The sequence below is a fragment of the Drosophila arizonae genome, chromosome X, assembly GCF_054131065.1.
Source record: "Drosophila arizonae isolate 15081-1271.41 chromosome X, UAZ_ARI_1.0, whole genome shotgun sequence".
Taxonomy (NCBI): Eukaryota; Metazoa; Arthropoda; class Insecta; order Diptera; family Drosophilidae; genus Drosophila; species Drosophila arizonae.
In genome coordinates, this window is record NC_142927.1 from 8468772 (window position 1) to 8482652 (window position 13881).

At 45.3% G+C, this 13881-nt stretch overlaps 2 protein-coding genes across 2 annotated transcripts; both read right to left on the reverse strand.

Moving 5' to 3' along the window:
- Positions 1-9524: 9524 nt before the first annotated feature.
- On the reverse strand, positions 9525-11040 carry LOC108620231 (uncharacterized). Its single transcript, XM_018017132.2, has 2 exons — positions 10907-11040; positions 9525-10793 (listed from the first exon to the last, which is right to left on the reverse strand). Exon 2 carries the CDS (start codon positions 10715-10717, stop codon positions 9560-9562), a length of 1158 nt encoding a protein of 385 aa, XP_017872621.2. The 5' UTR covers positions 10718-10793; positions 10907-11040; the 3' UTR covers positions 9525-9559.
- A 1089-nt stretch (positions 11041-12129) lies between these two features.
- On the reverse strand, positions 12130-12966 carry LOC108620232 (uncharacterized). Its single transcript, XM_018017133.2, has 2 exons — positions 12711-12966; positions 12130-12627 (listed from the first exon to the last, which is right to left on the reverse strand). The coding sequence occupies exons 1-2, from the start codon at positions 12825-12827 to the stop codon at positions 12247-12249; spliced, it is 498 nt and encodes a 165-aa protein (XP_017872622.1). The 5' UTR covers positions 12828-12966; the 3' UTR covers positions 12130-12246.
- Positions 12967-13881: the final 915 nt, after the last annotated feature.

Consider the following 13881-nt stretch of genomic DNA (forward strand, 5'->3'; position numbering starts at 1 on the left):
CTCTCTTGCTCTCTCCATCTCTCGGATTTAGAATCTCTACCTTATCTCGATACCCCTTATTCCACCTCAATCTATATCTCTGTATAATTTAGTCTCTCTCTCTACCTCTTATACTATCTCACTCAAGTCTTTTTTAATGATTTTCTTCCTCTCTTTCATTATCAACAGCGAGGAAAGTCTCTCTCTCTATCTATTTCTCTCTCTCTCTCTCTAGTTGTCTCTCTCTATTTCTCTCTCTCTAGTTGTCTCTCTCTATTTCTCTCTCTTTCCCTTGTCTCTTGTCCTTACTCTCTTTCATTATGCATTTCCTTATCTCCTCTCTTTCTCCCCTGTCTGTATCTTTTTCTCTCTTCACCTCTCTTCCACTCTCTATCTCCCTCATTCTCCTCCTCTCTTTTAGTAATTTCACAAACTTCACCTCAAGAATTCTTTTATAGTTCTCATCATAGTTCCTTAACGCCTCAATCGTATCCTCTGCAACTCTCACTGCGTTTAGGGCATTTCCTCGCCGGCTTCCATTGAACAGTTGAGTTCGCTCCATGCTCATGTTAAAGGTGCGCTGTCGACGTCGCGTCTCGTCGGCACTTTCTTCGTTTTGCAGGCTCATAAGAAATTCATAAGTATTTCCGCTTCTGTGATTTTTGATTCGGTAATTAAAATGCAACTGAGATTGCGCTGTGTATGTGTGTGAGTGGGCATGTGTGTGTGCGTGTGTGTGTAACACATTTGTGCAGAGTGGAAGCATTTTTCATTTACCATGCTTATATTTGTTATTGTTGTTGTTTGTATTTTGGGTTTTGTTGATTTACTACACACGCACACACATACGCACTTACACACACACAGGCGTGTTACAAAAGGCGCCGGAACTGTTAGGAACTGTTATGCCAGGTGTTCAACTACTTCAAATACTTGGGGTATATATATAGAGTTCGGGGAATACAGCGATAGCTCTGTGCGTATGCTATATGGATTTGTGTGCGTGTGCGTGTATTGGTGTGTGTGTGTGTGTGTTTGTGCATTTGAGCAATATTTTCATGTACTGGCAATGGGCGGGCTTCTGGAGCTGATTGCTTAAGCGCATTGTAGCCGAGCTTTGATTACTCGAATGGTTTCTAAGCACCTGGCGAACTGCAAATGCAACAGTCGCAAAACGCATTATCTGCTTCGCCTGTCAAGTGGACAAGAAGAAGAAGCAGAAGTAGGAAAAAAGTTGGAGGCAGGAAGGAAGATACCAAATCAAGATTGCGGGAAAAGTAGCGGGCGGGGAAAAGAAATGAGAATCTAGAAAAATATAACATTTTGCAATTTCATTTACAAAAGTTTAGCTACAAGTGCGCGATTGCAGAGAGCAGGGAGAGAGAGAGAGTGAGGGAGAGGGGGGATAGATAAGGAGAATGGTTAGGTTAGTGGATGGTTCCGGCAACAAGAAAGCGGCTCAGGCCAAAGTGTAGCTCGGCCCCTGCCAGCGGATGGGGCAATGGGAGCAAAAAACTAATGGCATCAAAGAAGAAAATCAAATATTGCTCGAGTGCCACTGCCACTGGCAGGAGCAACAACCAAGCAGCCAAGCAGTCGAGCAGCCAAGCAGTCGAGCACCCAAACAGCCAAACAACAACATTCAGCGGTTTGCCGTGTAAGAAAACATGCAGATGGTCCGTCAAGAGTTTTTGGCTGTTGCTCGCGAATGATAAACCGCAGCGAAGTGGAGCCAAGGGCCGTTGGGGGCGTCTGGGGGGTCTTTCGAGGCGAACGAGTTTATATGATTTTGATGAATTTCCGAGGCAACGACGCCAAAATGAAAATGAAAATGCTCAGCATGAAGCGGTGGGTGCGAGGGGGGGGGGGGCGGCAGAGGCAGAGGTCGCGTCTCGATAAGTAGCAGTTAGGATTTTGCTGCTCAACATCCGCGGTTTAACTGTGAGTACGACAGAGGACGACAGAGAGTGAGAGCAAGAGGGGAAAGGGGAGAAGGGAGAGGGAGCTGCCATCTCTGAGGGGGGCGCAATACCTGCCTTGAGTTTAATATTAGAAATTGCAGTGAAAACGATAAAACTCATTGAAGGAACACAGTCACCCATAGGGAATCCGCAAGGGGAGCGGGGGGTGGCGGCGGCGGCCGGGTTGGATTCACAACATGGACAAGTGAAGCCACTCGCACTGGCACTGGCGCTGGCAAAGTAATTTCCTGCAATTTGAACTTAAGAAAAATAAGGAAGCGTCTTTGATTTCCGTGTGAAATGATGTGCAACAAGAGAGCTGAAGCAGCTTCAATGGGAAAGGCCACCTGGGAGCGAAAGAGAGAGAGCCAGAGAGCGAGCGGGAGAGAGAACACACAGAGAACTCAGGGAAGCAGAAGCAGAAGCAGAAGCAGAGCAATGAGCGCTGCTAAATTTAATGAAGAGTTTTGTTGATTTGATTTATCATTTGCCTTAGGCCTCGGCTCTTATTGCATTATTATTGCCTTCTCTGATTGGCAAACATTCGCAGTTGGAAATGCATTTGCAGTTATTGCACACGCACAGCCGAGCGAAGAATATTGCCAATTGGAATCGAGTTGAGTTTCTTATTAGCTTTTGCTTCGCTTGCCTTCAGTCAACGTACCAAGTTTTGAATTGCTTAACGACTACTCAGAACACTTGATAAATAGGCTAGATATCCAATTGGAATTAGAACAAGTCGCTTATGGGAGTTTGGTACTCTCTGGCTTAGCCAATGCAGAGTGACAACTCATAATAGATGATATATTAGAGACTAATTGGAAGAGCTTCTAATTAGCTTTTATTGAGCTTCCTGCAAGTATAAAATTGCGCATAAATGAATATGATATATGGTTCCAATTTGAACTAATTCAATGCTGAGGTCTAATTAACATTTATAGTTTCTAAAGGCGCAGCTAATATACTTGGTATATTGCATAATTATCCAATTGGAATTTTTGTTTATTATTTGCGATTTATAAGCTTGCTATGCTTCCAGTTGGACTGCATTGTAGAGTAACTGCTCCATTTATTTATAAATAAAATGAATTTCCAATTGGAATATTAAGCACTCTAAGTACTTTTTAAACTCTTCAAAGAAAAAAATAATATAAGATACATACAGTCGAATTCGATCATAGCAACGCTCAAGCGACCGTCGTTATACCCGTAAGACACTATAACTATGTAAGTATGCTCAGTTTTTCTAGAGACCAGAACTTACAGATTTTGCTAAAGATTTTTTATTATTATTAGCTTACGATAAGTAAACACTCTTTTCTAGTAGATCTAGTAATAGACCACTTAAGAGTTGCCGCAATAAAATATCTATTCAATTGGAACTACTTTCTTCTTATTAGCATTAGCTATACTAGCCCAACCGTGTTCCATGCGACTTATCTCTTGCTTCTAAGCATTTGCCCCTAAGCAAACCTTATAAACATTATAAATTTCTGAGTACCCAATTGGACTCAGCTTTATTTTCATAAGAGTTATTTGTATGTTTAACCTTAGTGTACTCACAATTCCAATCAGAATCTGAGTACTCTAGATTTCATTGGAGCATATTGAACGTCCTTTGCCCGGGCCAGACAAGCGCTTAACACATCATCATTATTCTGAAAGGTTTCTTCATTCATTTAACTATTTCTCTCTTTCTCCCTCCCTCTCTCACTCTCTCTTTGCTTTTGCAACTGGCTTGTAACTTTGCCATTAGGTATCTGAGTTGGCTCCGCCTCTGAATGGCATTCGCTTCGGCAGTTGCATTTAACGGCATAGCATTGCCAGTGAGCATCACGTTCCACTCGCCACTCGTCACTCCCCTCCCCTCTGCTCCGCATCGACTGTAGTTTGTTAAATGCTTGTTATCTCGCGCGTTTTAGGAATATGTACGGCCCTTCACGACGGCCGCGCTGCCATTTAGTAGTGCATGACGCTAGTTTTTGAGCTGTTTTCTTTGTCATTTTTTCGCCCCTTTTTTGCTGCCAGAGATATTCATTCCAATCAGACACTGGCTACCGATATACCGTGTTTGGTAGGCTCGTTGCCAAAAATGAAAAAAAAAAAAAGAAAAAAAATAGAAAACAGAAAAAATGTCATGTATCGCATCTTTTTCAGTCCAGCACTTTTTTATTTACCTTTTCGCTTTTTTCCTTGCTCCTTTTTTTTTTTGTCACATTTCGGAAATGTTTGCGCCCAGAGCGAAGCAACAGCAACAGCAACAGCGGCTCGAGCTCCTTCTCCAGCTGGACGACCAAAATGAAATGCCTGAGGGCAGTAAATTTAAGCGGCTGGCAGGAGCTGGAGCTGCAGCTGGAGCAGGAGGCGGCAATGGCCACGTGGCGTGTAGAGTATTTACCGCCATGTGCATAGTTTGCAAGTCTGCGCGGCCGTCGCGACACCTGCAGGAATGGCCAGAGCAGGAGCAGGAGCCGCAGCAGGAGCAGCAGCAATAGTAGTGGCTGTAGCTGGAGCTGTGGCTCCACGCCGACATGGCCACTAACAACATCAAAAAGTGCCAAGTGCCAAGTGTTTGCCTTGGTCAGCGCAGTCCAAGCCCAAGCGTCGACATTTAATTTCTTCTTTTTTTCGGGAATACTCTTCTATCTGAGAGAGTTGCCTGATGCCAACAACAGTTCTGTTGGCTCTCCAGCTATCAACATGCTATACATCGAATAGCTATATCATATAAATATCAAAGTCAAGTGAGAGTTCCTTTTCAAGAGCTCTATAGTTGTAGCTCTACATAGTTGATGAACTCATTGTATTATATAGATGGCATATAAATCATATGATATAGCATATATCAGTATATCATCTTATTCTATTTCTTAGCACATTAGAATGAATCAGCCTCTACCCGATGTAATCCTGTGACATCCTCTCGATAGTGAAGTCCCCTACAGATATTCTCTTTCATTAGAAACTCCACAGCTCGTAGCTCAAGTCTTTATACATATGTACTAGATCTACATCTACCCGATGTAATCCTATCCCATCCTCTCGATAGTGAAGTCCCCTACAGATAGTTCACTAGCTAGTCTAGCTACATCTTAGTCAAACTCGAAATCCAGCCGGCTTTTACCTTCTCAAACTCACTGTTCAAACTCCCCTTAGAGCATCTGCTCGTCGGCGGGCCATAGCTGCTAGTTCTTACTTTATTCCTCGTCCATATATATAAATTTTTTTTTGTCACCATTTTTGGCGCTCTGACATTTTCTGGACCCAGCCCATGCCCATGCCCATGCCCATGCCCAGGACCCAACAGATCCAGACCGTGGCCTAATATGCTGGCCGTATAGTTGGAAGTATTTCGCTCACTTTTTTTTCTGGTTTCCTTTTCTCTTTTTGTTTTTTCCCGTTTTGGTGCTGCACTTGTTGGCTACTCTTTTATGCACATCGATTTTCGCTCAGTGCTTTTTATTTGCCAGACAAAATGGACAACGGACGGTGGACTGGCGGCACGGCACGACTGTTTGTTTGTGTCCACGGTTTGTTTATGTGCCTTAACTGGACACGAGCAAGTTTTTAAAGCGACGTTTAACAAAGCACCCAAACTTGACTAAAACTGACCGCCCAAGTGGCCCGAGCGGCGAATGTTCAGCTCCAAGTGCCGCTTGGCTGCATTTCAGTTCATTTGTCGAGATCCTCCACTTCTGATTAAATCGCAAATTACTTGTGCGGGCCTTAGCTGACATTTGAGCAACAAGTGTTGTTTAATATTCTTCTTTTTATTTTGAAATCTTAATATAGATCGGACCTAGTTCGGTGCTTAAATTGAGAAAGATTGAGTTGTACTTCAGAGCGGCGCTCAAGTATTGCCCATTAATTCAGTTTATTTTCAGGCAGCATTCATTTAGTGTTCGAAAACACACTTATATCTTCATAACAGCATTTAACAACACTAGTATTTAGTGCATTCAGCTAATGTAAATGACTTAAACTAGTGTTTGCCAACATTTATATCTTTAGATCAGCGTTTACCAACACTCCTGCACATTCCAGGCAGATTTATTAGTGGCTAACATATAATTTGCCTAATGAATTTCGCGTTGATCAACACTGCAGCTTACATTCAATTGTTAAACTCTAGTTCACTTTATGATTCAATCACAAGCCACACAAGATTTTCCCATCTATGAGTAAGTGATTCAATGCTGTTGACCAACACTTGCTGTTAGCATACACCAACACTGGTCATTGATTATCAAATGATGTGGCCAATGCTATTAAACTAATGATTAGCAGCTATTCAATCTTATTGCAAAAAAATATGCATATTTATATAAACACATATGTATATATATATATGTATGCATACATAAACATAAATATATGCACATAAATAGAAAACAGCAAAATTGAACACTAATTTAAAGTTTTTCTTCTGCTTTGCAAATTTTTGTTTTGCTCGAAACTTTTCAGTAATAAATATTTTGCTGCATGCGCTACACAGCTTCCCCGTATATGTATGTGTGTGTGTATGTAAATGTATGTATATGTAAATATACATACATATATGCATTACTCAACACTGGCTGCTTTGGCTGCCCTCACCAGGGCTCAATTAATAAAACTATTTTACTTGACTAACTCAGTTTGTGTCAAACTCTGCATATGGCAGTTGTCCGCCTCTACCCTTCCCACCCGTCCAGCACCGTCCCATTAGGTTGGCTTAGTTTGATTGTCGGCAGCTACTGCATTTGCGTTCATGCCTGCCACCAAATCGTGCAACAAAGTGAAATGCACTTAGGCCGCCCAAGTGCGTATGTGTGTGAGTGTGCATGTGTGTGAGTGTGCATGTGTGTGTGTGTGTATGCATCGCATTCTGCAATATTGCATATTGTAGAGGCGCACTTAAATTCAATTAAACTACAAAGGCAGTTAGGCAAAAGCCAAGGACCGCACGAGTTCGACCAACCCAAAGCGATGACAGCCACGACGCCGATGACGATGCCGATGACGATGACGATGACGATGACGACGACGATGATGGTGAGCATAAGCTGAGTGCTCTTTATGGCCGGTCGCAGCCTGGCATTCGCTCCTTCATTCATGCACCAATTCGCTCAGGCATTCAATCAATCGCATGGCTTTGCGGCACTCGATGGTCAGCTGGAAGAGGTTTGTCTAATGAAGCCTTACTTAATGGTATACTTGATAGGTGGACCGGTGAAAGTGCTGGCCGTAATTGCACTTAATTGGCATGACGTTTGTCCGCTATCAAACTCAATTGCAATCGAGAATACAATTATTAACAGAATAAATCCGGGTTGCTCTCATTTTGATGAGCTTTGCAACACTAATCAAGGATTTTTCTACGAATTCTTTGAGTTTCATTCTGACTTTGAATCTATGTTTACTTTCTGATTTCAAGCTAGGGCATGCGAGAGTCGGTGCCGCGTACGAGAACAAAAAACCTCTGCGAATCGGTTTCTGTTTTTCTAATGTCGCCTGCGTGTTGACTGTACAAACTGAAGGGATATGCGAGCTGTGCATGTATGCATGCATGTGGGTCTGCTGGGCGTGACTGGTGGTGTGTGGGCGTTGGGGCGTTGGGGCGTGTCGCCCATGTAGCTGCTTTCTAATTTCATTTACACGCTTTTCAACACTGCTCAACATCAATCGAGCTGCATTCAAATGTTTTTCTAGCTGCACGCCCAATCGACTGACTGACCCGCTGGGGTCATGCGGGCAGGTAAATATAGAATGCCATAAACACACACACACATGCACGTCTATTATATGCATTCATCTGTGTGTGTGTGTGTGTATTTGTAACTGTATTTTGTTAGGTGTTTTACCCTTTCAGCACTGCAGTAAACCAGAAATGCGTCGCAGGATCTTTGTGTGTGGAGCGCAACGCTCGGCTGGCTACATCTGGAGATGATGTTGATGATGGAGCCCGATGGAACTGTTGCTGCTGCTGCTGCTGGTGCTGCTGCTGCTGGTGCTGTTACTATGTACAACTAATTCCATTAAAGCAAGCTCTAAGTTGATTTTCAATTGACTCCTCATTTGTGTGGGCAAGGAGAATGCGCCGGCTGAGGCGGAGTCTGCGCTGTCAGCAATCAACATGTTCAATTGAGCATATCCTGCCAGGGCAGGACACAGCGACGCAATGTGATTACCCAACGCTATTTTGTACACACTCACACACACACACGCGCGCGAGCATCGAGCATCAGCACCAGGACACACAAGGACACATCCCTGCTGTCCTGGCGTCCGTCCAGCGGACGAAACTCTGGTTGCCTTTTACATTTCATTGGATTTTATGCGTTTTACTTTATGCTGATGTTTTTATTATTAAATTTCCTTGAATTTTCATTTACATTTTTTCTCTTCTCTTTTTATTTTTATTTTTTTTTTTTTTTTTTTTGCGTGTTTCGCCTCAGTTCTGCTTAAGCTTGCAACACTGACCCGCCCAGGCCGCCGCCCACTCTTTTATCCTGTCGCTGATGACTCCTCTTCATTTTCACACTTTTCATTCAATTTATCGCATTTCGCAAATTGAGTGTCGCTTTCCTTAGATCTGCTGTATTCCACTGCTCTCATACTCCCTCTCCCTCCCTCTAGTCTAGGCAGTGTCTTGACACCCAATTGTGCTCGACTCGCAGCCCACTTTATAATTAGCTATTTTCAGATCTGCGCTTTCGATTCTCTCATTCCTTAATGCAATAACTCAATGCGAACATAAAGCATTTGAATGCCTTAGACCTGGAGCAGCCTCTGCAGTGATTGTCCTCGGCTTGAGCTAGAGGGTCTCAGGCACTTCCGACTCACTCGGAAATCGCACCGAGCTTAATAAATATTTTCCCAACACCCTTATTTTTTGAGTAACTATTTTACGAGATATATATCTCTTGTCCTAATTAGGTATACGCCCATGCCAAAATGCCTCACACTCGCATCTCAGAGTTGCCAACGCTGCAGTTCCCTCAACGCGTGTCCCCACTGTGTGTTTATATATACATGTGTATAGATGTGTGTGTGTGCGTGTGCGTGTGTGTGTGTGTTTGGTAGCTCGCTTTCAACACCTTCAGCCAACTGACTCCAATCGCATGTTCCAGCTCCCCTGCCAGCCACTCCTCCTGCCCACCCGCCTACCCTTTCTAACCGCCGTTCAACCCATTCGCGTTCCAATTCATTTTTCAAGCATGCCCCCCGCATCCTGCTCTGCTCCCACGCCAGCCTCGAGTCGTTGGCAGCGCCTTATGCACGCCTCATTTTTGGCAGCTCATGAATATTCATGGACATGAACGCGCAAAGGCTCGACTAGCTATCTACTGGCGTCAGCAGCTGGACTGTACTGGGAGCAAAGCGGGTGCCAGGGGCTGAGCAGAGGAGACGAAGCGGGTGGGCGGGTGAGCGGGTGAGCGGGTGGAGGTGGCAGTGGGCGTCCTGGCATATTATGCAAGTCATATTTTTTGTCCGCTTGCCGCATTTACACAAATTGTTCACGCCCAACACTTGACCTCACACCCAAGGCCCCTCCGTACCCACAGCACCGTCCCGCACGGGCCCACACTATATACGCTGGAGTAAATTTGCAGTCTGTTTATTATGGGGAAATCTGTCTAAAGTTCGCTACGGTTCGGGTTAACAGTAGCGGCATCACTGCCTGTTCCGCTGCTCACCGTTGTCTCCGGCTCCTGCTGGTCCTGTGCCTGGTTCTGGGTCTGGGCCTGGTTCTGGTTCAGCTCAGATGCCTCTTCGTGCTGCTCCGGCACGGACTGCAGCGAGAGTGGCTCCAACGCTTGCTCCAACTCCTGAGTCGACACCTGAGCCGACGCCTCATTCGACAGCTGAGCAGACGCCTGACTCGACACCTGATCCGACACTTGATCCGACTTGTCCGGCTCCTGTGCGTTCGACTGCATTAGCTCCTGCTCGGCCTTGGAGCTGGCCTTGGGCTTGGGCATGGCGAAGCGCTTCGTCCAGTAGCGCGCCACCTTATCGTGCTCCCTGCGATTGCATTTGTATTGGTCGGCAATGCCCATGACTAGCGGATCATTCGGATTGCACTCGCCAATCAGCACCCAAATGGACAGCAGCACCTTGGCAATATTCATCACCGGCGACCAGCGCTCGTTGAGCACATCCAGACAGATGACGCCGCGACTGTCCACGTTGCAGTGATAGATGCGCGTTATGAAACGGATCTGCGGCGGACGGAAGGGATACGCGCCCGGAAAGCGTATGTCTAGCTTGAAGATGCCGCCCTCGTACGCCGTGCCGCTGGGCCCCATGATGATCGCCTTCCAGTGGAACAGATCCTCCTTGTACATCTCGGCGCTGCAATTGGGCGGCGGATTCTGCATGATCTCGTTCAGCTCCCGCTTGATGCGCATCACCGGACCGTTCAGCTGTGTCATGGGCGTGGCCGAGCCAACTCGGCTGTGGCTGTGGCTGTGGCTGCGGCTGTGGCTAGCGTCGTTGATGTTCTCGTTGTAGTTGTCGTTGTCGTTGCTGCTACCGCTGCTGCTGCTGGCAGCTCCTGCCTGAAGCAGCTGCTCGCTGTGGCGGCTGCTGCTGCTGCCGGCGCTGCTGCTGCCGGCGCTGCTGCTGTGGTGGCTGCAGCGGTGCTGGCGTCCCTGGCTGGTGCTGGGCGCGTTCTCATCGCGAGTCGGCTCCTCGCCAGCAGGGAGCGCCTTCGCTGCCATCGGGGACGACGACTCCTGCACGCTCTTCGTTTCGGACGTGCTGCCTTGGGCTTTACAGGACAGGTTCGACATGCTATCGGGCTATGCGGCTTCTCTTCTTCTATTTGTCACTCTCTCTGTCTCTCGCTCTCTCGCTCACTCGCTCTCGCTTTTTGGTTCAAATTAAACGGTTGTGCAATTTGGAAAATTTTTTATTGGAAAAATTGTTATTGGAAATTTTCTATTGTTCTCATGCGTTGCTCACATGATTTTTGAACTTACATTTCTGGAGTTTCAATCTGAAACTAAATCCCTCACAGCACAACCTGCCTGCTTGACAGCCCGACGATAGATTTGTAATGTGAATGTATCGTTGTGCCAAATGGGACAATCGTTAATCGTTAATCGAAAATGAATTCCTCTGTGACTTTAATCTTTTATTATTTTAATCTTTAATATTTAATTAAAAAATCAAATTGTTATATTCATAACACTCTTTCCACTTCTTATAGATATATCATTGATATATGACGGCTATTTATCGATATATGCGTTTGATAGTCTAGTGATGATGCGATATATGGAATATTTATATAACTATCGTATGTACCACCGCATTCTAATGCCAAATGCGTATCATAAGGCTATCACCGATGCGATATACATATTCATATGAATAGATCTTTATCCCATGAATGTAATATCTTGTCAAAGGTTAAGTATATGTATATAGTTGCATAGACAAGTTCAATATTCTTCGTCGTCAAGCTATCGTTTCTCTGCTTGCTCCTAGAGATGAGCTAATGCGATGTATCGCCAAGGTAAACCATTTCTATCCGATGTCTATCGATGCAAGCTTTGCTCTAGCTTTCATTTCAGATCAGCTGACAAGCAACAAAGTTGCGATATGCCCATATTTATATTGAATGCACTTTAAGTTTATTCCTTGCACTTAATTTCTTTCGGGATAGTCTTCTTAGGGGGGGCGCCGTCGCTGCCGAAGGCAATATTCAGTTGACACGACCATCAAACGGAGTGGAAGTCCGGGACTGGGAGGGATTCGACCGCCCATTCGCTGTATCGCCATTTTCGCTTGCTTGAACAAGTCAAACGTTAATGAACTTAAAGAAATTAATTAAAGTGCCATCCAGCCAGCCAAGTCAGCCACATGTGTCTCATCTGGTGCTGGGGCTGGCCTTAGGGTTGGGGCTGGGACTGGGGCTAGGGCTGTGCTGTGCTGTGTGTTTGGCTTAACGCCTGCGACGCCTTTATTGAAAACGACATCCGGTCGGGCCATCAAGCGGCTTCATTGGCCGCTGGACGCAAAGTAAATGCAATAAAAGCAACACCGAAAGGGATTGGGCAGCCAAGGTGTATACATGTGGGCGTGGCAGTAGCACATTCACTAGCCACCCATCGAGACGCAGGCAATATGGCAAAAGTGTTCAGAAAATCCAACAGCTAGCAGATGCTCTCTCTCGCTCCCTCTCCCTCTCCCTCTAACATTCTCTTTCATTGTTTTTTGGCTCCCTAGGTTTATTTTTTATTTGCAGTACTGCATTAACAATTAACAATTTGAACGATTTTGAACGGATTGAACAATTTTTAACGGATTCAACGATTTACAAGTAAGCTCTGCACGGAGCGCAACGGCGGCGGCGACGCCGAGCCCTCTGATTGGCCTCTATTGCCGACCAGTCGGGCAAGTGTGGCACATTGGTGATACGCCTCCAGATGATGCCCACAGCGACAAACAGCTCGAGAACTATGAAGACGGACCAGATATTGTAGATGACGCGCATCCAGAGGCCGTGATCGTCGTAAAGATACCAGCTGACGCACATCATCGGCAAACAGGCGGCCAGGGCCACGAAGAGCACCAGCTTGGAGTGCGGCCCTTTGGGGCTCAGGTTGAGGATGTAGCCCATATAGATGCGCATGGACTCGATAGTCACGGTCAGCACATAGAGCAGCAGCATGTACAGATTCAAGCGATGCCATTCCTGCGGGAAATGAAACCCAATGAACGAATCCGTATAGCGGCGATACTGACTATGATAATGGCAACGATATGGGTAATACTTACATAAATAAACAAGCACAGCAAGTAACCGAAGGCCCAAGTGATGGCCACATACAGATTGCCGTCCAACAGCATTTGCATGATGAGGCTGGAGCACACCGGGCTCACGATGTGAGGCATTTTCGATTTTCGAATGAGCGGAACAAATTTTGATTTTAATTTTAATTTCCAGTAAAAAAATATAAATAATATGCCTCAATGCCTGCCAGCATCAGACTGAAATTTTCAGGCGAGCTCCGTAGGCAGCAGCTTATCAGCTCGACGCACAGCACTCTATGTTTTCAGCCAGTTATACAACACTGAAACAGAGTGTAGGGCATGAGAAACAGTTTGAGCTACAGTCAGAACTATACCTGAATATATACATATGTATATGGAATACTTTAAAGATGGTGGAAGAAGGAAGGGAGGAAGACCGAAGAATATCAATAGATGGAACAACCTGGATAGAATATGGAAAACATAAATATATTTACAATATATATGTATATAGTATGTATGAAGTGAGGAAGAACGAAGAGTCTCAATAGATAAAGCAATCTGAATATAAATATGGAATACCTGAAAACATATGGATAACATTAGAAAGGGAGAATGAAGGGAGGAACCAGGAAGAATCTCAATAGGTGGAACAACCTGAACAACCTTCCTGCCTTACAGAATGAGTATGAGGGAAAGAAGGAAAGGAGGCAGCAGAAAAAATCCCAATCATTCGCCCGAAATATGTAGGTGTGAACGCTCTATCATAGCCGATGGACCACACTTTCTTATGTGTATCTCGGGCAGGGCATGTGTGTATTTCTTGCAGGGCATAAATTACGGCACATGTTGAATGTTGTGCGTCCATGTGCTGCGCGAACAACCACCAACGGATGGGCTGCTGCACGGTAACATTCAGCGATACTGCGACAAAATTAACAAATGAGCCTGACAAACGCCCGATGACTCCGCGATGCAAGTCCACGGAAAAGGCTGTCGGTCGTTTGCATGCCAAACAGTTTGTGCACTCTCAGCTTTTATTGAATTCCATTACAGTATCATGTCAGTCAGGCGGACAGCGGAGCAGCGAGCCCTCGTAACGTCATCATAAAAGAGCGACTCCACCAACATCAGCAGCCACATCCCCGTCCTCAGCGAAGGACCTCAACGTCATAGCTGCTGAAAATAATGAAAA

Bases quoted from the DNA above. Each gene is read 5' to 3' on its own strand.
- LOC108620232 (XM_018017133.2), bottom strand. From the start codon at position 12,827: ATGCCTCACATCGTGAGCCCGGTGTGCTCCAGCCTCATCATGCAAATG. The intron at 12,628-12,710 runs GTAAGTATTACC...CATTTCCCGCAG, and splicing joins TGCTGTGCTTGTTTATTTAT to GAATGGCATCGCTTGAATCT.
- LOC108620231 (XM_018017132.2), bottom strand. From the start codon at position 10,717: ATGTCGAACCTGTCCTGTAAAGCCCAAGGCAGCACGTCCGAAACGAAG.